At 40.8% G+C, this 23,291-nt stretch overlaps 1 protein-coding gene across 1 annotated transcript; it reads left to right on the top strand.

Annotated features, from left to right (window-relative positions):
- The first annotated feature begins 13,125 nt into the window (after positions 1-13,125).
- On the top strand, positions 13,126-14,025 carry LOC138883694 (uncharacterized). The gene has a single exon (XM_070164396.1). It carries the CDS (start codon positions 13,126-13,128, stop codon positions 14,023-14,025), a length of 900 nt encoding a protein of 299 aa, XP_070020497.1.
- The last annotated feature ends 9,266 nt before the right edge of the window (positions 14,026-23,291 follow it).

The following is a 23,291-nucleotide window of genomic DNA, read 5'->3' as shown; positions in this document are numbered from 1 at the left end:
GGATCTAATGCTTCAATAAAAACAGAAATTGGAGCTTATTTGCTTAATGTGGTACCATTTATGCATGAAGCAACGACGTCGAAACATCACAAAAACGAGCGCAACACAACCCAAACTTATCCGAAACTCACCCGAGCCCTTTGGTACCCCGTCCAAACATACCAACAAGTACAATAACATAATACGGACTTACTCGAGGCCTCAAATCATGCATAACAATATCAAAACCACGAATCACACCTCAAATCGTACTTAATGAACTTTGAATCTTTCAACTTCCAAAACTTGTGTCAAACCTTATCCAATCAACTCGGAATGGACTCAAATTTTGCACACATGTACCAAATGGCATAAAGAAGCTTTCAAATTCCCGAAACCACAATCTAGACCTGATATCATCAAAGTCAACTCCCGATCAAACTTATGAACATTCCAAACCTTCAAATTTCCAACTCTCATCAATTAGTGCTGAAACCTTATAGAAATATCTAAATGAAATTTCGGGCATATGCCCAAGTCCAAAATCATCATCCGGTCCTAACAGAATTATCAAAACTCCGATCTGAGGTCGAATACTAAAAAGTCAAACTTGGTCAACTCTTCCAACTTAAAGCTTCAATCTTGAAATTCATTCTTCCAAACTAATTCCGAAACACCTGAAAACCAAAACCGATGATACACACAAGTCATAATACATCATACAGAGCTGCTCATACCCTCAAACCACCGAGCGAAGAGTAAATACTTAAAATGACCGATCTGATCATTACATTCTCCCCCACTTAAACATACATTCGTCCTCGAGTGTCAAAGAGTCATTCCAAAGCCATCAAATCGCCGTATAACCTTACCATGCACATACCCGGGGTGATCCCATGTCACCCTAATCCATATAAGTCCGACGACACAATCTAACTGAAGATCCTTAATTCAACCTTAGCCCATAAACCTTAGAATCCAATTTCCAATATCCGAAATTTCCTATAAGACCCGAATCTTACATCTACACACTGCATAAGTCAGAACAAGTTGCATCAATCCATAACCATAACCCAAAACACAATCACATGATATGCCACATAACTCAAATACTCATAGCAATAATTTTTGATCGCAATAGCTACTCAATAACCAACCTGACACCAGTAACAAACCTCATATCAACTAAAATCTTGTTCTAAAACTTTATACACTGCGAATAATGAAAGAAACACACATAAACTCTTAATCACTGATTAGATCAACAAGTCATGGAGCTCTCTTTCGTCCGACAAAAACCAAAGCCAAATTTTAAGCCGACTTTCGATATTATTCTTCCAAACATACCGTAATCAAATCCGATAGTATCTATTCTAGGTCCAATAACTCCATCCAAGTACAAAGATACCCTACTGACATGCCACGCCAATACTACCTAGAATTATAAACTATGTGATTCGTGCACCAATAAGCAACAATTCAAATACACCCAAAACAAATAAATAGAAAATGACTAAAATGAGAGAACCATCCCGCAAGCTCAATAAGTACCACCACCAAGGCAATGCTACAAATCCATCACACATAGTAGAACCAAAACATACAAATGTATCACAAAGGATCATATCTTATCATAACCCAGCTGCGATACGTGACCCATCCAAACACCAATCCATATGAAATACCTCGAGCCCCCAATGCTCAAAATCAACAACCATAAACAATTTGACACCAAGTACATAAGTGCATAACCATAACCATAGAGAATCAAATAGCACAATATACCGCAGCCCGAAAAGACCATAACCAAGGTGCGATCAGCTATTCAACACCCAAATAACCATCTCGCTCGAATTTCGCTACAAGGCGCAAATAGAACCGCATCATGTGTTCATATAACCAACAAATCACAACCCCTCGTAGCATAGAAGGGTAACACATAGAACATATCAGAACACGAACAAGCTCAAATCTAACCGAATGACGCACCTTCCAACAATAATGATGCCAAGTCAACAAATCTGCCCGGGTGTGGAATACACATCCTCATTGGACCTATTAATTGGACCCAAATCAACTCTGGTCATCCACAAATAGATAAATAACCCTTCGAAAGTCCACAATGACCTAACCATAACACATATTATCATCTGGCTAGCTTTGGCCACATCTTCACGATCCACAACCACGAAACAATCTGCTTATAAGAACTCCCATTCTCCAAATTCATTGAACACATGAATCACCATAGCTGATCCCAACTCCAACACCCGAATGACTAACACATCTCTCATATATAATATCCCCATGAGAAATATTTCTATAATTCTTCCATGCCATATAGCAAAATTTGAACATCTGCAGTCGATCTACCATGCAAGTACCGCAATACCAATGAAGCATCCGTAAGTCAAAACTCAGTATGCCTTCTGAATGTACACTCTCCTCAGGTAATAACATGTAGTAATAGCATTCATCTAGTTATCTGAAACCATCCATTTTGTCTTAGAATTCATGACCTTCCCTTCAAAACTGAACCGTGACCTTGCACATGCAAATCTCGATCCCATACAACTCATTGCATCTATCATGCCATCATATGAAAAGCACGAGAATCTCATAATCAACTCTGAGTCACCAGAAAAATGCATACCCGACTAGTCAGTAACCTTCCATTTGATCCCATCCAGGAGAAAATCATAACATGCAACATGCTCCTCATGCCAGTAGGAAATATCCATCTCAAACCGTGGTAAAAACCATCGAGAACTCTTCGAAACCCATTTGCACATAACTGAATCTCTCTAACTCAACCAAGCCATGCAGGTTGCCAACCTCAAGAGTATTTCCCCAAAACACCTGTAGAGACTCACCACATCATAAGTACCCAAAGAACCGATCATATCCATTACCATGCTGATCCAACCTACTACCAAGCTGTCCTATTTCTCTGAGTTCCTTCTGAATTACCCTCCAGTTGACACTTCTCCTTGCTAGAACACTATGATCCTTAACCAAAACTCACCCCACGAGATCCTAACATAAAACCACACCGCCCTAAGGCCCATAAGCCGCTGAATTCCCTCTTAAACACCCCAAAGCACCACAACCGAGACACCCACTCTGAAGATACCTTCTATGAATCTAAAGCCATTTTCTTCACCTTCTTGATACTGAAATATAGAATCCATAGTGATACAGAAATATTGTGAGTCCTGCCACTATCCGACGCAAATCTCGGATTCTAGCCATATACAAATCTGAATAAATTCTCAATTGCTAGATTTAAATCTTGCATCCATTAGAACCTTCTCGAGAGTAATTTACTCTGCTCAAATCTCAATTGCACCACCCAAACTGGCCGAACGACCTGTGCCCCCTAGAATGACAACACCTACAGAAGCAACCTCGCCTTAGCGCAACCGAGCAAATTCCTACTCCATGCATACTACATCTTCCACGAATAACAACTCAATCATTACATGATTCCCATATACCCATAAAGTGTAACATAACCCGTATCTAGAAATGCCTTTACTCGAGTCATCCTCTATCTCAACCTCTACAAGTCATATCTAATTTAGAATCATGCCTCAAACCGAAACCAGTACAATACATAACCATGCAATCAAATCATCAATAGCAGACTCCCCTACTTGGCTCAAAGCCATAGGATAAAACACTCAATAACTCACAATACCCATACTCTGTTACTGCCATAATCCCGCACCGAAGTTCAACTCAATCCTTCATAAGCTCATGTAATACAAACCATCTAATACTTCAAATCATCTGCAAATATCGCATTCATCCTTGTGATGGTCAGGTCAATTTTCTCAACCAATCCAAACTCAAATCGCAACTACCCACTGGTAGAAAAGAAAGCCTCCATATAACATCATAAAGATCACACCTCCGTAGATTACCGCGAAGGTGATAACCCACCTGCTTAGACTCAAACTGACATCTCTTTATACCCTTTCACAGCCACAACTACTACACAATCACTTAATCTTCTCGAGTCTGCACTGATCTAGGGCTGGGCATATATCGGGTAAAACCGATAACCCGAACCGTTAATTGTTTATTGGGTTATCAGTATCGGATTATTGGGTTAATGGTTCGGTAATAGTTTAGAATATTTACACTATTGGGTTATCGGTTCGGGCCTCGGTTTGCCAATTTTGTTAATGGGTTAACCGATAATCCAATAAGAATTAATAAAATTATAACTTTACCCTTAAGTGTGTTTATATATATATATATATATATATATATATATATATATATATATATATATGCTAGGGCATCAATTTATTCTCTCCTATTCTTTCTTAGCCGCACTTTTCAGTTGCTTCATCTTCATTCTTCATGTACCTTACTAGTTACTCCTAGAATAAATCTTTAGTCATATATATTAGGCTTTTAATTTCTATAATAAAATTCATCTTTATATAGGGATTGCTGTATGGTTTCTTTTTTCAGATTAGACATTTGACAAACAACATCCAGTTTGTCTTGGACTGTTTGAGGGCTTCAACGCTTGTGGAAGTGCAGGTATTGTGTGAAATAAAATTCTAAGTCAACTATTGTTGTTTTCATATCGGAGGAGGCAGCTAATGCCGTGGAATATTTTGTGGGAATTGCTGCAGTTTGATAAGTATTTATCCACTGATTTTTTGGTAAAGCCTATAAGGATTGTGTAGTTGTTGTCTTGTTAACTTGAATTTGAACTATTAGTACTACATGTTTGGACTTGTTAATTTTAAGGTAAAATTGCTACTACTTTGTATTATTATTAATGTATTTGGACAATTGTTGTTGAAGAATTAGTACTATTCCAGTTGTGGCCACTGGATAGAACATAGAAATGGGTAGTATACTATATGTGAATTCTTCTCTTTTTAGCTTAACTCCAGTGAATTATCTTCTCTTTTTTGCTTAACTCTAGATTGAGTTATCTTATTAGGTAAACCGATAACCGAACCGATAAAGATCGATAACCGATTAACTGATACCCGATAACTAATATTGTATCGGTTCGGTTATCAGTTTATCAAATTTGTAAACTGATAACCGATATAAAAAACCGATAATATTCATAACCGAACCGAATCGACTGATGCCACCCCTACACTGATCAACAAGACATGAAAATCTACTTCGTTCCACAAATGAAATAACATGAAAGAATCTCTCAAAAATCTTCATAACTCAAGACTGTATGACACATCCATAGAAATCGAGCAGCTAATAGTCCTTTTCACATCTCAAGCAAACTCTTCCCTTCACATTCAAACCATCTGAACACATGCCGTAGTCATATCCTGCTCATCACATATCCATCTAACCACTCATGGAGTCACCAATCCCATTCATAAGGACACCATTGGACATAGAAGTCCAAAAATATATGCTCACACAAATGAAACTATCGAGCCTAAACTGCGGTCCAAATCGGGGCTCAAGTCCTCCAGATTGGCCCATCACCAAAATACAGAAAACACGTCTTGCACCTCATCCACAGAAGCCACAAGACAACTATGCATAACTGATACCGAGAGCTTACATGCGCATACGAGTGCGTGGAAGGAATTCAAATAATTACGCTTCAAGCTAAATCAATGTCGCACAATATGGAAAAAATGATGGGAAGTTTATCCTAAATACCCTGTAGCCTCTCGAAGATAGGTATGGACGTCATCATACCGATCTGCAAGACTCTACTAGACATTTGTTCATAACTCGTAGAACCTATGAACAAATTAAATTTTAAAGCTACCAAGATCAAGAGGCAGGTATGACTGGAATGCAGGTACATCTTCAAATCCATCTCCTACTGTACACAACAACATCATCATCCAATATCTACACACAAGGTGCAGAAGTGTAATATGAGTACAAACAACCCAATGTACTCAATACGTAACAAACCTTACCTTAGTTTGAAAGTAGTGACGAGCTGGAACGAAGGTCAGAGTCCAACACCAATAGCTAATAATAGTTCATGACAACATAATAAAAGTGATAAAAGAAGTAACTCAGAGATAAAATGCTCAGCTAGCTCAGGTTCCGAAAAAAAAGGCATGCCTTTCAAGTATATCAGTGAAAACCCAAATTTGTTACTAAAATCAGCAAAATATGAGTAAGTTTGTAAAACTATGATTTTTCCCAAAACTTTCAATAGGTAGATGTTTCATTTTCAAATGGCATGAGGAAAATACATATTTATGCCCACATGTCAAGTGTGCATGCTGAATGCAATGGAACTTAGTGATAAAAGCATATGCATCCTCTCAAAATATCAATTCACTCAGTTTTCCCAATCACTCAGTCCTCCCAATCATCCAGTCCTCGTAGTTACTCAGTCCTTACAGTTACTCAGTCCTCCCAATCTCTCGGCACTTGCGCTCAACACTCGCACTCAATCAGTACCTACGCTCACTATTGGTGTGCAGACTCCGGAGGAGAAGATCCAGCCCAACCGCTATAATAAGCCAATCATGGCATGAATCAATAATACCTACTGTGGCGTGCATCCCGGTCCCATCATGACTCAATAATACCTGCTGCGGCGTGCAACCCGATCCCATCAATATCCTCACAATCAGGCCCTAGACCTCACTCAGTCATCAATCTCTCCAGTCTCTTTGGCTCATAATATCATTAAAGTCAGCCCAAAATAATGATATGATATATTAATAAATATCAACATAGACTAAGATATGATATGGAAATGAATGCGTATGACTGAGTATGCAATTGCAATGCACACAAATAACTCAATAGTAGAAATGAGCTCAGTGGGTTCCAACATGATAAGCATATAGCCTAGATATGATTTCTAACATGGATCACAGCTCAATTACTCTAGCATGTAATGATCCGACCAGTCGTTTTGAGCTCCAGCACGTCGTTCAGCAGTCTGAGGCCATGATCAGCTTCATTTCAGGATTATGACTTGCACGCGTGGTCGGAATTAAATTTTGGGAAGTTCAGAGTTGATTTGGAAAGAGAATTCTCATTTCGGAAGCTTAAAGTTGAAAGAACTAACTAGGATTGGATTTTTGAGTAAACGACCTCGGAATCAAGATCTGAAGGTTCTAGCAGGTTTGTATGATGATTTCGGATTTGGGTGCATGCCCGAATCGGGTTTTGGATGAACCGGGAGTGTTTCGGTGCCTGTTGTGGAAGTTAGCATTTTGGAAGAAATTTCATAAGTTTGGCTTGAAGTGCATTTCAGCGTTATCGATGTCCGTTTGGGATTCCGAGTCTAGAAGTAGCGCCGTATGGTGATTCTAGAGTTGGGAGCGCAATCGGAAGTGAATTTGGAGGTCCCTAGGTCATTTTGAAGTCATTTGGCTAAAGATAGAAATTTGAAGGTTTTTGAGAAGTTTGACTGGAAGTGGACTTTTTGATATCGGGGTCGGAATCTGATTTCGGAAGTTGGAGTTGGTCCGTAATGCCAAACGTTATTTGTGTGCAAAATTTGAGGTCAATCGGACGTGATTTGATAGGTTTAAACATCAAGAGTAGAAGTTTGAAGTTCTAAAGTTCAGAAAGCTTGGATTGGAGGTCGATTCATGGTTTTAGCATTGTTTAATATGATTTGAGGCCTCGAGCGAGTCCGTAATGTGTTTTGGGACTGGTTGGTATGATTGGTTGGGGTCTCGAGGGCCTTGGGTGGATTCCGGGTGGTTAACGGATCAAAAATGGAATATTTGGAAGGCTGAAGTTGCTGGTTGCTGTCATAACCGCACCTGCGAGGAATGGGCCGCAGGTGCAGAGTCGCAGAAGCGGCTAGAAGAGCCACAAATGCGGTATTGGCAGAGGAGAGCTGGGACCATAGATGCAGGACCGCACCTACGGTGGAGAAGACACAGAAGCGGAAAAAGGCAGCTTGGTGAGGAACCACTGAAGCGGTATTTGAATCGCACCAGCGGAACCGCAAAAGCAGTCAAGAGACCGCAGGTGCAGAAAGTGCTGGAGGCAGTGGGTTGTTTTAAAGTCGGGTTTTGGCCATTTTCTCTCATATTTTCTTGGCTTGGGCGATTCTTGGAGGGTTTCAAGAGAGGATTTTCATCATCAATGATAAGGCAAGCTATTCCCCACCGATCTTGAGTCAAATACATGATTATATACGGATTTGGGCATGGAAATTTGTAGAAAACTTAGGGTTTGAGGAAAAACCTAGAAATTGATATTCTTGGAATTTGACCACGATTTTGGGTATGGAATTAAGAGAAAATCATATATTTGAGTTCATGAGTTCATGGATAAACTTTATCTTCAAGAAATTTCGGATTCTGGGCATGTGGGCCCGGGGACAATTTTGTCAACTTTTCGATCAGGGTTAGGAATTGCTATAAATTGGATTGTAATGAGTAATTGAACATATATTAATGGATTTGCATAATCATTGGCTAGTTTTGGAGCATTGTGCATCGATTCGAGTCTTCGGAAGGGCGTGGAATGCCGGTTATGGATCTTCGGAGCGAGGTGAGTCTCCTTTCTAACCTTGTAAGAGGGAATTGTCCGCATAGGTGAAATAATTAGTTATGCTCCTATTTGTGGGGGCTACATACGCACGAGGTGATAAAAGTCCGTACATAGCTACTATTATGCTATTGTCCGGGTAGTCTAGGACTCAAAAGCATGCTATACTTGGAATATCTGTAACCTTATTGACAGTTGAGTGCTTAAATCCTATCGAATTGGTAGATGGATTTCCAAAAAGAATTAAACTTCATTTTTTTAAATTGTTAAAAGATAGTTGGTTTTCTTTGGGTAATTGTTTCCGGATGACTTCTTGATTGGTTGTCTGTGCGTGTTTAAATTTTGGAACGGGCCGAACGCCTCGGTAGATTAAATAGATGCATCTATGATTCGTGCCGTTCGACCCTCGACAGTGCACAGTTTAAATATTATTGGATCGGGCCGTACGACCTCGGCATGAGTTGCGCATGCTTGTATTGCTTGCCTTGAGATTTTTTTTGAAATTGATACTTGCTCTCCCCGACTTGAGATAATTGGAGACTATTGGATTATGAATCCGGGGACTTTTAATATAAAAAGGAACTTTCACCCGTTCATGATTTACTTGAAATTACTGTCATTCTTAATAAATCCTCGATTATTCGCATTAATAACATATCATTATTGGACCACTAGTAAGAGTCGAAGTCGACCATCGCGTCTCTACTTCTTCGAGATTAGATGGGATACTCATTGGATATACGTTGATTTCGTACTCATACTACAGTTGCTGTGCATTTTTATTGCACAAGCACATGAATCTCTAGTGGCCCAGTGGGCGTAGCAGCATGGTTGATACGGAGACTTAGTTGAGCTGCACTTCTCGAGCCGACCCGCAGCCAACAGAGTCTCTTTCAGATTACTGTACTTACCTTCTGTCCAATTTGTATTACGGACAACTGTTGTATTATATTGTTTCCTAGAGATAGCTCATGCACTTGTGACACCGGGTTCTGGGATGGTTTTTGGATTATTCAGTATTAAGTTTGTTAAAGACTCTATGGTTAATTATGTAAATTTTATTATTTGTTACTTAGATGTATAAGGGAAATGATTTCAACAAACATTAAAATTGGAATTCAATTAAGTATTTTTGGGTTGGCTTGCCTGATAGCGGTGTCTGGCGCCATCACGATCCTTAGTGGATTTTGGATCGTGACATAGCATGTAGAGATTTCATAGATACAAATAATATTAGGTAATTACACAGTACCAGAGAAATAGACGAGTCACAATTCACATGATGCACGCTCATACGCCTGTCACCTTGCATGTTTATCACCTCAACACGAAACACATATCACGTATATTGAGGGGTTCATACCCCAAGCACCAAGTTTAGAAGTGTTACTTACCTTGAAAAAGCCGAATCCAACACCGAGCAAGCCAAACGATGTTCCAAAAATTCCATCCCGTACGTACCGACTTCCTAGCGGCTCAAAACTAGCCAAAAGTAACTCAAGGACATCAAAAAATACCGAATAAAACAAACCCAATCAATAAAGGTCAAATCTTTAATCAAAAGCCCAAAATCAACCAAAAATTCAAACCTGAGCCCGCACATCGGACCCGACAAAGCTCACAAAATCCTACAACCCATTTAATTATGAGTTCAACCATATAAGTTTCATTCAAATCCAACTCCAAATCGATATCCGAAACCCAAAAATTCACTCTATGAAATTTTAGACAAAACCCCCAATTTCTCTCTTGAAATCATCAATCAAATGCAAAAAATGAAGAGAGATTCATGAAATGTAATCACAACCGAGTATAGAATACTTACCCCAATCACCCAAAATCGCCCAAATCCGAGCTCCCCAACTCAAAATATGTTAAATGAACAAAATCCGCGATTTAACCTTGTTTTTTGTGCCAAACAATTTTGAAACTCATTTTTAATTTCTTCAATAGATTCCTTGTAAAATTCCAGTCAAGTTAGGCTCTTGAATCACTCCATTTGACCTTATATTGAATGAGATATGTTGGTTTCAATATTTGAAAATAGTGCAGATTTTTAAATACGAATTCAATGGCAATTTCATAATTAATTTAAAAAACAATATGACAACCCAATTCTTAGCAAAATGACCATAAATTCCTCATACGATATCGAAACTTGATGATTCCAGTTGCTATGGTTTCAAAATTATGATACAGATCTAATGCTTCAATCAAAACAGAAATTGGAGCTCATTTGCTTAATGTAGTACCATTTATACATAAAGCAATGACGCCGAAACATAAAAAAACGAGCACAAACAACCCAAACTTATCCGAAACTCATCCGAGACCCTCGGAACCCATCCGAACATAGTATAACCTCGACATAAATCGTGCTTAATAATATTCGAAGCCTAATTATACTTGATATTAGTTTGTGGCTCATGAGGTTACAATTATTAATGATAGAACATGACTTGGAATATACTATTTGTGAAATGATTACTTATTCATTGCTTGTTATTGAATTATTATTATTATTTACATCTCTCATGTTTATATAGAATTCCTGTATTTTATTGTTAGCCCATAGTAAGTGTCGATATCGACCCCTCGTCACTACTTCTTCGAGGTTAGACTAGATACTTACTGGGTAGATGTTATTTATGTGCTCACGCTACACTTCTGCACTAATCATGCAGGATCTGAGGCTGGTGCATCTAGCAGTCATACTGGCGTGCATCCCCGATATCCCGATGCCTAGTGGTGAGCTACTTCCTAAGCCGTTCTGCAGCCTCTAGAGTCTCTCTTTTGTATTTATATCCTGTCTATTTTATTCAGACTGCAGATATAGTTTTGTATATTCTACTAGTTGCTCATACACTTGTGAGACCAGGTCTTGGCACACTCACTAATAGGCTTTATGATTTTGGAGTAATTATTTCACTGCATTTGTTTCCTTATTAGTCTTCGTTTTTCTTATTACATTTTTCTATTTCACATTTTCTTAATAAATGGAATTTAAACTAATTAGAAATTTATTAGAAAGGGAAATCTCATGTTTAATTCACTGTTGGCTTACCTAGCGATAATGTTGGGCGCGATCACGGCTCATAGGAGAAATTGGATCGTGACATATTGTATCAGAGCACTAGGTTCACGTAGGTCTCACAAGTTATGAGCAAGCCTAATAGAGTCTTGCGGATTAGTGCAGAGACGTCCGTACTTATCTTCGAGAAGATATAGGGTGTTAGGAAACTACTCTGTCTTCATCTCCTATCGTGCAATTGATGTGGTATTAAGTATCTTTCTCTTCTTCTCTCACAGATGGTGAGAACGCGTGGATGTTCCAGACCATAGAGGAGCTGCTCCCCCTATTGCCAAATGCCGAGGTAGAGGATGAGGGAGGGCTCCAGCCCATGGTAGAGGACGAGGACATCCCAGAGTTGCTCCAGCTATGCCACCAACGGATCTAGTAGAGGACCCTATTATTGAGGAGCAGGGTGAGGCGCCTGCAGCAGAGCCAACCTCGGTAGATTTCATGTCTGTACCGGGATTCCAGGAGGTCATGGGCCATATGTTCTAGTTCATGGATACTATGACTCAAGATGGTTTATTTCCAACGGACACAACCACATCTCAGGGAGAGAGGGAGCACAGACCCCTACAGCTCAGGCTCCAGGGCATGTAGCTGTCGTTTATCAGTCTGTGGTGCACTACCCGTAGGTAGAGCTTAACCAGTTGCAGCAGATATACCTGAGGCCCGACCAGTTGTGGTTGGTGATCCGCAGAAGTTATTGGACAGATGGACCAGGATTTATCTTTCTAACTTTTGAGGTGAGCGACATGAGGACCCCTAGGACTTCATTGATCAGTGCAGGGACAGACTGCACAATATGAGGATATTTGAGTCCCACGGGGTGGATTTTACTACTTTCAAGCTGGAGGGCAAGTACCGTAGGTAGTGGCAGTCATATCTCCTCGGCAGGCCAATAGATTATCCTCCCATGACTTGGGACCAATTCACTCGTATTTTTCTGGATAGGTCTATCCCGCCCTCTCAGAGGGAAAAGTTGGGGTATCAATTCGAGCAGCTCTAGCAGGGCCAGATGTCGGTGACCGACTATCAGGCACGATTCTTTGAGTTTTCTTGCCATACACTCATGATACTTCCTATCAATGTAGAGAGAGTGCAGAGGTTTGTTGCAGGCTTGCACACTAGTATTCAGGCCACTATGGACCAAGAGATTGAGATGGGGGCTTTGTACAAGCTAGTTGTAGAGATAACTTAGAGGATCGAGGGTGTTCGTCAGTAGAGCCAAGATCAGGTGATGAAGGATAAGAGGTTTCGATATTCTGGAGAGTTCATAGGTGCCCCAACTAGGGCAGAGGTCAGTTTGTGAGGGGTCAGTCTAGTAGGCCCACCTATCTAGCACTGCCACCTCCTCGGGGTGCTCCGGTGTGACCTTATTTCAGCGCATGCCATAGAGTTCCTACCATCCACCAGCTATTCAGGGTTCCTCCATTTTGTATTCAAGCCATTAACGTCAGACTTTAGGTCAGCAGTCCACCGTATCGAGAGTTTGTTTTGAGTGCGGGGATCTCAATCATGTACGGAGGTTCTGCCCCAAGACTCGGGGCAAGGTAGTGCAGCAGGGTTAGTAGCCTATGATTACAACACCATTTGCCCCACCAGCCGTCCGACCGCCCATAGGTGGAGGGCAGGTGGGTAGGGGTCGTCCTAGAGATGGAGGCCAGTCAGGTGGAGGCCAGCCAGATGGCACTCCAGCTAGGTTCTATGCTTTTCCAGGCAGACCTGTTGCAGTGGCCTCAGATGCCATGATCGCAAATATTATTTCTGTCTGCGGTAGGGATGCTTCAGTGCTATTTGATCCAGGGTCTACATATTCATATGTCTCATCTCTGTGTGCTCATTTCCTGGGTGTTTCTCGCGAGTCCTTGGGTACTCCTATATATGTGTCCATGCCGGTGGGCGATTCTGTTATTGTGGATCAGATCTATCGGTCCTATATTGTTACATTCCGTGGTTATGAGACTAGAGCGGATCTTCTATTGCTTGATATGACCGACTTTGAGGTTAGCCTGGGCATGGACTGGTTGTCTCCATATCATACCATCCTTGATTTCCATGCGAAGACTGTTACCTTGGTGATGCCAGAGTTGCCTAGATTGGAGTGGAAGGGTTCGTTTGTCAGTGCACCTAGTCGGATTATCTCTTTTATGAAGGCTCGACACATGGTTGAGAAGGGCTATTTGGATTATCTAGCTTATGTTTGGGATACTATTACAGAGACTCCAGCGATTGACTCAGTGCCCGTGGTCCGTGAGTTCTCTAATGTGTTTCCTTCTTGTCTTCTAGGCATGCCACTGGATCGTGATATCAATTTCTGTATTGATTTGGCTCCAGGTACCCAGCCTATCTCTATTCCACCATATCGCATAGCTCCGAACGAGTTGAAGGAGTTGAAGGAACAACTTGACGAGTTGCTAGAAAAGGGTTTTGTCAGACTGAGTGTATCGCCTTGGGTGCACCAGTGTTATTTGTGAAGAAGAAATATGGGACTATACGGATGTGTATTAATTACCACCAATTGAACAAAGTTACCATTAAGAACAAGTACCCGTTGCCATATATTGATGATTTGTTTGACCAGCTGTAGGGTGCCAGGGTGTTCTCTAAGATTGACTTGAGATCGGGGTAACATCAGTTAAAGATTCGGGATTCGGGTGTTCCGAAGACGGCTTTCCAGACTAGATATGGCCATTATGAGTTTCTAGTGATGTCCTTCGATTTGACTAATGCCCCAGCGATATTTATGGATTTGATGAATCGAGTGTTCAGGCAATATATTGACTCATTTGTAATTGTCTTCACTGATGACATTTTGATATACTCGCGTAGCATGGAGGAGCACAAGCAACATTTGAGAGTGGTGCTTCAAACCTTGCGGGAACATAAGCTATATGCTAAATTCTCCAAGTGTGATTTTTGGTTAGATTTTGTGGCATTCTTGGGGCATGTTGTATCAGGCGAGGGTATTAAGGTAGATTCCAAGAATATTGAGGTAGTTCAGAGCTGGCCTCGTCCTACTACGACAATTGAGATTAGAAGCTTCTTAGGGTTAATAGGTTATTATCGTCAGTTTGTGGAGGGCTTCTCATCCATTGCAATACCTTTGACTAGATTGACCCTGAAGGGTGCTTTGTTCCGATGGTCCGATGATTGTGAGGCGAGCTTTCAGAAGCTCAAGACTGCCTTGTTTTAAGCATCAGTTTTAGTGTTGCCTTCTAGTTCAGGGATGTATACTATGTACTGTGATGCTTCACATGTCGGTTTGGGTTGTGTATTGATATAGGAGGGACGCGTTATTACATATGCTTCACATTAGCTGAAGTCCCATGAGAAGAATTACCTTGTACATGATTTGGAGTTGTCCGCGATTGTTCATGCTCTTAAGATCTGGAGGCATTATCTTTATGGGGTGTCCTATGAGGTTTACACCGGTCATCGCAACTTACAGTATTTGTTCAAGCATAAGGATCTCAATTTGAGGCAGCGCAAGTGGCTTGAGTTACTAAAGGATTATAATATTACCATCCTATATCACCTGGGCAAGGCAAATGTAGTTGCGGATGCCTTGAGCACAAAGGCGGAGAGTATGGGTAGTTTGACATTCATTTCAATAAAGGAGAGGCCACTAGCTTTGGACATTCAGTCCTTGTCTAACAAACTTGTGAGGTTGGATATTTTATAGCCCAGCCGAGTTCTTGCATGCGTCGTTGCCCAATCTTTACTATTGGAGCAGATCAAGGCTCGTCAGTTTGATGATCTGCACTTGTTGGTTCTCAGAGAGACGGTACTACAGGGTGGTTCCAAGGAGGTTACTATCGGTAAGGATGGTGTTCTCCGACTCCAGGGTCATCTATGTGTTCCTAATATTGATGGGCTGAGGGAAACGATTCTAGAGGAGGCACACAAGTTTCGGTCTTCTATTCATCCAGGTGCTACGAAGATGTATTGCGACCTGAGGCAACATTATTGGTGGTGGCAGATGAAGAAGGACATAGTCGAGTATGTGGCGAGATGTCTAACTAGCCAGCAGGTTATGTATGAGCACCAGAGGTTAGGTGGCCTACTCCAGCAGATGACTATATCTGAGTGAAAATGGGAGTGCATTACTATGGACTTCGTAGTTGGGTTGTCGCGGACCTTGCGGAAGTTTGATGCAGTTTGGTTCATTGTCGACAAGTTGACCAAGTCGGTGCACTTCATTCCGGTTGTGACTATGTATTCTTCAGAGAGATTGGCATAAATTTACATTCAGGAGATTGTTCGGTTGCATGGTGTGCCCGTTTCCATCATTTCAGATAGAGGCCCTCAGTTTACTTCATATTTCTGGAGAGCAGTACAGAGTGAGTTGGGGACCTGGGTAGAGCTCAGCACAACTTTTCATTCAAAGACCGACGGGTAGTTAGAGCAGGCATTTTAGATCTTGGAGGATATGCTCAAAGCATGTGTTATTGACTTTGGAGGGCAGTTTCCCTTGTCTGAGTTTGCTTACAACAACAATTATCAGTCCAGCATCGAGATGGATCCATTTGAGGCTTTATATGGTCGACGATGTTGTTCGCCCATCGGATGGTTTGAGCTTGGCGAGGTTACGTTATATGGTACTGATTTGGTGAAGGATGCCTTGGAAAAGGTAAAGTTGATTCAGGAGCGACTTCAAACAGCACAGTCCAGACAGAAGAGTTATGCGGATCAGAAGGTGCATGATTTGTCATTTATGGTGGGCGAGAAAGTTCTCTTGAAGGTCTCGCCAATGAAGGGAATCATGAGGTTCAGGAAGAAGGGCAAGTTGAGCCTAAGGTTTATAGGTCCATTTGAGGTGTTGAGACGAGTTGGTGAGATTGCTTATGAGCTTGCTTTGCCTCCTAATCTATCAAGAGTTCATCCGATTTTCCACGTGTCTATGCTCCGGAGGTATCATGCCAATAGGTCGCATGTGTTAGACTTCAGCACGGTTCAATTAGATGAGAGCCTAGGTTATGAGGAGGAGCCAGTTTCCATTGTTAATAGGCAAGTTCGCCAGTTGAGGTCCAAGAGGATTTCTGTGGTAAAGGTTCGGTGGAGGGGCCAACCATTCAAGGAGGCGACTTAGGAGGCCGAGGAGGACATGCAGAGCAGATATCCACACCTATTCAGCACTCCATGTATGATTCTAGACCCGTTCGAGGACGAATATTTGTTTAAGAGGTGGAGAATGTAACGACCCGATCAGTTGTTTTGCTTTATAGATCCCTGTTCACCTAAATAAGACTCCACGTATGTGCTTTAACTACTTTATGACTTGCAGTGATAGTTAGTTCGGTATTTGGAAGGGTTCGGGTTGAAATCGGAATATTTGGTTCCTTAATGTTGGCTTAAAGAGATAAGTTTGACTTGAGTCAACGTTTTGAGTAAATGACTTTAGAACCGGGATTTGATGGTTCCAATAGGTTTGTATGATGATTTTGGGCTCGGGCATATGTTCTGATTGATTTTTGGATGACCATCGAGCATTTCAGCACTTAATATTGAAAGTTGACTCATTGAAGGTTTTATAGCTCTTTAGGTTTTGGTGGTATCGAGGTCCGTTTGGGATTCTGAGCCTGAGAATAGTTATGTATTGTGATTTAAGACTTACACGTAAAATGTGGTGCCATTCCTAGTTGATTTGATAGGAATCAGACGCGTGGATGTGCTTTAGAAGTTTTGAGTTTTCATGATTTGATTCATGCATTTTGGCATCCGATTCGTGCTTTTAGATGTTATTCCGGCGTTTTGATTGCATGAGCATGTTTGTATGATATTTTTAAACTTGTGCGGACGTTTGATGTGAAGCCCTGAGGTCTCGGGTGAGATTTAGACGCGTTCGGATGGATGGGAAAGACTTCAATTTTCTGTTTTTTTGCTGGTGCCTCACATATCGCAAATGCGAGATTTTGTTCGCACTTGCAAACCTCGCATTTACGAGATTGGCTTCGCAATTGCGAAGAAGCCTGGTCAAGGCAAGACTCACATTTGTGAGAGTTTCAGTCGCTTTTGCGATCAGTCCCCTTCACATTTGCAATGTTGTAGTCGCAAATGCGACCTTGACAGTGGAGGCCCAGTTTCGCATTTGTGAAGATTTCGTCGCATTTGCGAACAAGGTGTCGCAAATGCGACCTGTGCAACAGGTCTTTATTGTGGGACTTAGCTTTATTTCCCTCATTTCTCACTTGGTCTTAATGATTTTGAGAGTATTTTTGGGAGGGGTTCCATCAACATCAAGAGGTAAGTGATCCCTATCAATTCTTTAGCAAATACACAAATGATAAGTATATTTAACATGGAAAATGGTGGGATTTATGAGATTTTAAGGAAAACCTAGGGTTTTGATAAAAAAAAAGATTTAACCACGAAAATGGTTATGGAATTGGGTAAAAATTATATATTGGATGTCACGACCCAAAATCCACTAAGGGTCGTGATGGCGCCAGACATCTCTGTTAGGCAAGCCGACTATAAATACTTAATTAAATTCTTGTTTTAATAATTTTGAAAACTATGATTTTTCTTCAATTTTACTAGTAAAGATAGTCATTTCAAATTAAATATAAATGTTAAGAAGTCAATACAAAATATCCCATAGTCATCCCAGAACCCGGTGTCACAAATGCATGAGCATTTAATGGGGAATGAAATAAAATACAATAACTGCCCGGAATATAATTGGACAGAAATGAAAATATAGTACAATACTCTGAATGAGACTCTGTTGGCTTCGGATCGTCTCCCAAGATACAACTTACCTAAGTCCCCGTATCAACCATGCCGCTATGCCACTAAGCCACTAGTCACATATGAACCTGTGCAACAAAATGCACAACAAGTGTAGTATGAGTACGAAAACAACGTGTACCCAGTAAGTATCCCGTCTAACCTCAAAGAAGTAGAGACGAGAGGTCGACTTAGATACTTACTAGTGGTCCAATAATAATATATTAATAATGCGAATAATCATAAATTTATTAAAAACGGCAGTAAACTCAAGTAAGTCAAGAAACAAGTAAACATTCCTTTTTATATTTAGAAGTCTCCAAATTCATAATCCATTATTTATCAATTTATTTCAGACCATGGAGGAAATATCAATTTGTAAATCTCAAGCAAGCATTACAAGCATGCGCAAATCATGCCGAGGTCGTACGACCCGATCCAACAAATATTTAAACCGTGCACTGCCAGAGGGTCGAATGACGCAAACCATAGATGCATCTATTTAATCTGTCGAGGCGTTCGGCCCGTTCTAAAATTTAACACAAACAGACAGTCAATCAAGAAGTCATCAGGGAACAATTATCCAAAAAAAGCCAATTCTCTTTTAACAATTTAAGAAAATGAAGTTTAATCTTTTTAGAAATTCATTTACTAATTCGGTGTGATTTATGCAATTCAAATTGTCAATAAGATTACAAATATTCCAAGTATAGCATGCTTTTGGGTCCTAGATTACCCGGACTTAAACATAATAGTAGCTACGCACGGACTCTCGTCACCTCGTGCGTACGTAGCCCCCACAAATAGAAGCACATAACCAATTATTTCACCTATCGGGACACTTTCCTCTTACAAGGTTAGAAAGGAGACTTACCTCGCTCCGAAGTTCCAAAACCGGCTTCCAAGCCCTTCTGACGACTCAAGTCTTTGCCCCAATGCTCCAAAACTAACAAAATAACGGGCAAACCAATGAAAATATGCCCTAATACTCATAACAATTCAATTTATATAAAATACCAACTCCGCTTGGAAAGTTGACAAATTTGCCCTTAGGCCCATGTGCCCGGATTCCAAAATTTTTTGAAGATAAAATTTACCCATGACCTCACGAACTCAAATATATAATTTTCTCTCAATTCCATGCTCAAAATCGTGGTAAAAATCCAAAATATAAATTTCTAGGTCTCCTACCAAAACCCACAATTTCTACCCAATTTTCATGCTTAAATCCGTATATAATCCAAGTATTAACTCAAAACTAGTAGGAACCACTTACCTCATGCTTGGTGATAAAAATGGCACTCCCAAGTTGCTCCAAAATCGACTCCCATGGAGGAAAAATGGTGAAAATGAGCAAAACCCTAGCTTTTAAAAGAACACACTGCCCAACCCGCTTCTCGCACCTGCGGTCCACCTGCCGCTTTGCACCTGCGGAAATCTCCATCGAAGGTGCGGTCTCAGCTAACTCACCCAGGACCGCTTATGCAGGGCCAGGACTGCTTCTGCGAAAGCTGCGTTGCTCCTGCACCCCCAGCCAAGCCCAGCCATTTCTGCTTCTGCGACATCAGGGCCGCTTCTAGGGCTCCACACCTGCGGCCAAAACCTCGCAGGTGCGGTTACACTAGATACCAACTGCTTTAATTCTTCTTCGAATTAAAATTTTGATCCGTTAACCATCCGGAATTTACCCGAGGCCTCCGGGATCCCAACCAATCATACCAACCAATACCAAAACATAATGCGGACCTGCTCGAGGTCTCAAATCACATCAAACAACGCTAATACCATGAATCTCACTCCAATTCAAGCTTAATGAACTTTAGAATTCCAAACGTCTACATCCGATGCTGAAACATATCAAATCACATCCGATTGACCTCAAAATTTGTACACAAGTCATATTTGATATTATTGACCTACTCCAACTTCCAGAATCAGATTCTGACCCCGATATCAAAAAGTCCACTTCTGGTTAAATTCCTCAAAAACCTTCAAATTTCTATATTTAGCCAATTGACTCTAAAATGACCCACAGACCTCCGAATTCACTTCCGATCGTGCTCTTAATACCAGAATCACCATTCAGAGCTATTCCCAGACTTGCAATCCCATGCGGACATCGATAACACTGAAATGCACTTCAACCCAAACTTATGAAATTCTTTCAAAAATGTTAACTTCCACTATAGCCGCCGAAACGCTCCTAGGCCATTCAAAACCCGATCCGAACATACGCCCAAATCCGAAATCATCATACGAACATGTTGGACAATTCAAATCCTAATTCCGAGGTCGTTTACTCAAAAATCCAATCTTAGTCAGTTCTTCCAACTTAAAGCTTTTGAAATGAGAATTCTCTTTCCAAATCGACTCTGAACTTCCCGAAATTCAATTCCAACCACGCATACAAGTTATAATACCTGAAGTGAAGCTACTCATAGCCTCAAACTGCGTAACGATGCGATAGAGCTCAAAATGACCAGTCGGGTCGTTATATTGGAACTCGTGAGGCCATGCGTAACAACTTTCTTCGAAAATTTTTGGAATCTGGGCACGTAGGCCTGGGAGTGAACTTTTAGGAATCTTCCAATTTGGGTTCGGTAATTTCTCTAATAGCTAAGTTATTAACTCTTGAGCTTATATTGATTATTTTATATAACATTTGACTAGTTTCGGATTATTCGGCACCGAGTTGAGGCTTTAGAACAAAATTGTGACCAGAAAGTGAGTTTTGAGATGAGGTAAGTCTCTTGCCTAACATTTTAAGAGGGAATTTACCTTATAGGTAATTTATATTACTATTTGATTCTAGTTGTGGGGGCTACATACGTATGAGGTGAGGAAAGTCTGTGCGTAACTATTAATTATGCTTATGTACGGGTAGTTTAGGATCTAAATCATGAAATACTTGTAATTTTTGTATCCTACTTTGTGACGACCCAAAGGGCCATCACCTATTTTTAATTACATTCTATGCTTCCGAGGCCTTGAAAACCTCATTTAGAGTCACCTCAATTTGCGTGCATAGCCCGAGCGCATAGCCGGAAAGCTTAAATATGAAATTCTGTGAAAAATGATGAAATTTGAGTTTAAAATAAATAAATTTGACTTCGGTCAATATTTTGGGTAAACAGAACCTGACCCATGATTTGACGATCCCGGAGGGTCCGTAGGAAAATTTGGGAATTGGGCGTATGCCCGGAATCGAATTCCGAGGTCCCAAGCCCGAGAAATGAATTTTTAAGTAAAATTGTTTTCTAAAAATGTTTAAGGAATTTTGAAATGAAATCTGATAAGAAAGCGATGGTATCGGGACCGTATTTTGGTTCCGATGCTTGCTACAGGTCTTATATATGGTTTAAGTCATTTTTGTAAAATTTGGTTGAAAACGGAGTCCGTTTGACGTAATTCGGACCTAAAATGCTAAAGTCGATGTTTTATGAAGTTTGAGAAAAATCCTTTGATTTTGAGGTTTGATTCTTTGTTTTTGAGGTTATTTTGGCGATTTGATCACAAAGATAAGTTCGTATGATGTTGTTGAGTTAGTACGTGTGCTTGGTTAGGAGAACCGAGGGCTCGGGTGTGTTTGGGATATGTTTCGGGAAGTTTTGAGTTTAAGAGAAGTTGCAGATTTTCTGCAGTCAGTGCCCAGGGATTTTACCCTTCGCGTTCGCGTGGTCCCCTTAGCGAACACGTAAGGCAAAGATCCCAGGTGCCCAGAGTCTTCTTCGCGAACGCGAAGCTAGGGGGGTGGGGGAGATCCATCGCGAACGCGTAAGGTTGAGGGGAGGGGCCACCAAGTTGTTAACCGCGAACGCGGTCTCTTGAACGCGAACACGAGGTTCGAGCAGTTCCTACTTCGCGAACGCGAGCCGCTGTCCACGAACTCGAAGGCCATTGCAGCCTGACCCATCGCGAACGCGATGCATATTTTTCCCCAGTTATTTTAAAGACCCAAAAACAGAACACTTACGAGATTTCTCAAAATTTTACAAAACTTCTTCTTCTCCAAAGCTCCTAGGCGATCCTTGAAGCAATTTTTAGCCAAAACTTCTTGGGTAAGTAATTTTTAACTCGTTTTCTTCCATTTTCATCAATATATATTGAATTTCTAGGCCTAAAACATATGATTAAGGGTAGAAAATTAGGGATTTGGGCAGAGTTAGGGCTTTTTATTTAATTGTGATTTAGACCTCATTTTGGGGTCGAATTCTGAAAATAATTATATATTTAGGCTCGTGGGTGAATGGGTGATTTGGTTTTGGTTCGAACCTCGTGTTTTGACCAAGTGGGCCCGGGGTCGATTTTAGAGATTTTGGGAAGAATGATTGGAAAGTTATAATTGAACATTGGAATTGGATTGTTTAGCACTTATTGATGATATTGAGTCAATTGTGTATAGATTCGATTGGGTTGGAGCAAAATTTGAGAGGAAAAGCAGTGTTCGAGGCTTGAGTTGACCGTGGAAGTTCGAGGTAAGTGTTCGGCCTAACCTCAGCTTGAGGGATTATGGGTTGAGTCCTATTTGCTACTTGCTTCTTGTTGAGTGCGACGTATAGGCATGGTGACGAGTATCGTTGAGCATGACCGTGAGTCTTAAATTTGAACATTGTTGTGCTCTTAGATGGCACTTCGGATGCTTTAATTAATGATCTCCTATATTGAGTAAAGATTGATTTTATCCTCGTAGATCTTAGTTATGATTGAGTATTGTCATTAATTGAGCTGAGTACAAAATGAGTTAGGATTTGGTTATAGCTGATTCTCCCTTGCCGGGATGACTGTTTTGATATTGTTGTTCCCTTGCCGGAAAGTTAATATATTATTTTTGTTCCCTTGCCGGGATTTCTTGAAATTTTGTGATAACTTGTAAATGGGAGCGGGTGGTACGCCTACCACAAGGTATAATGAAATGGGAGCGGGTGGTACGCCTACCACAAGATATGATGAAATGGGAGTGGGTGGTATGCCTACCACAAGATCGATGAAATGGGAGTGGATGGTACGCCTA

The sequence above is a fragment of the Nicotiana sylvestris genome, chromosome 12 (assembly GCF_000393655.2).
Source record: "Nicotiana sylvestris chromosome 12, ASM39365v2, whole genome shotgun sequence".
In the NCBI taxonomy this organism is placed as follows: domain Eukaryota; kingdom Viridiplantae; phylum Streptophyta; class Magnoliopsida; order Solanales; family Solanaceae; genus Nicotiana; species Nicotiana sylvestris.
Note: the sequence above shows the minus strand (reverse complement) of the source record. Positions and strands in the feature narration are given on the sequence as shown.

Excerpts from the sequence above, each read along its gene's own strand:
- LOC138883694 (XM_070164396.1), top strand. The coding sequence starts at position 13,126 with ATGATTACAACACCATTTGCCCCACCAGCCGTCCGACCGCCCATAGGT.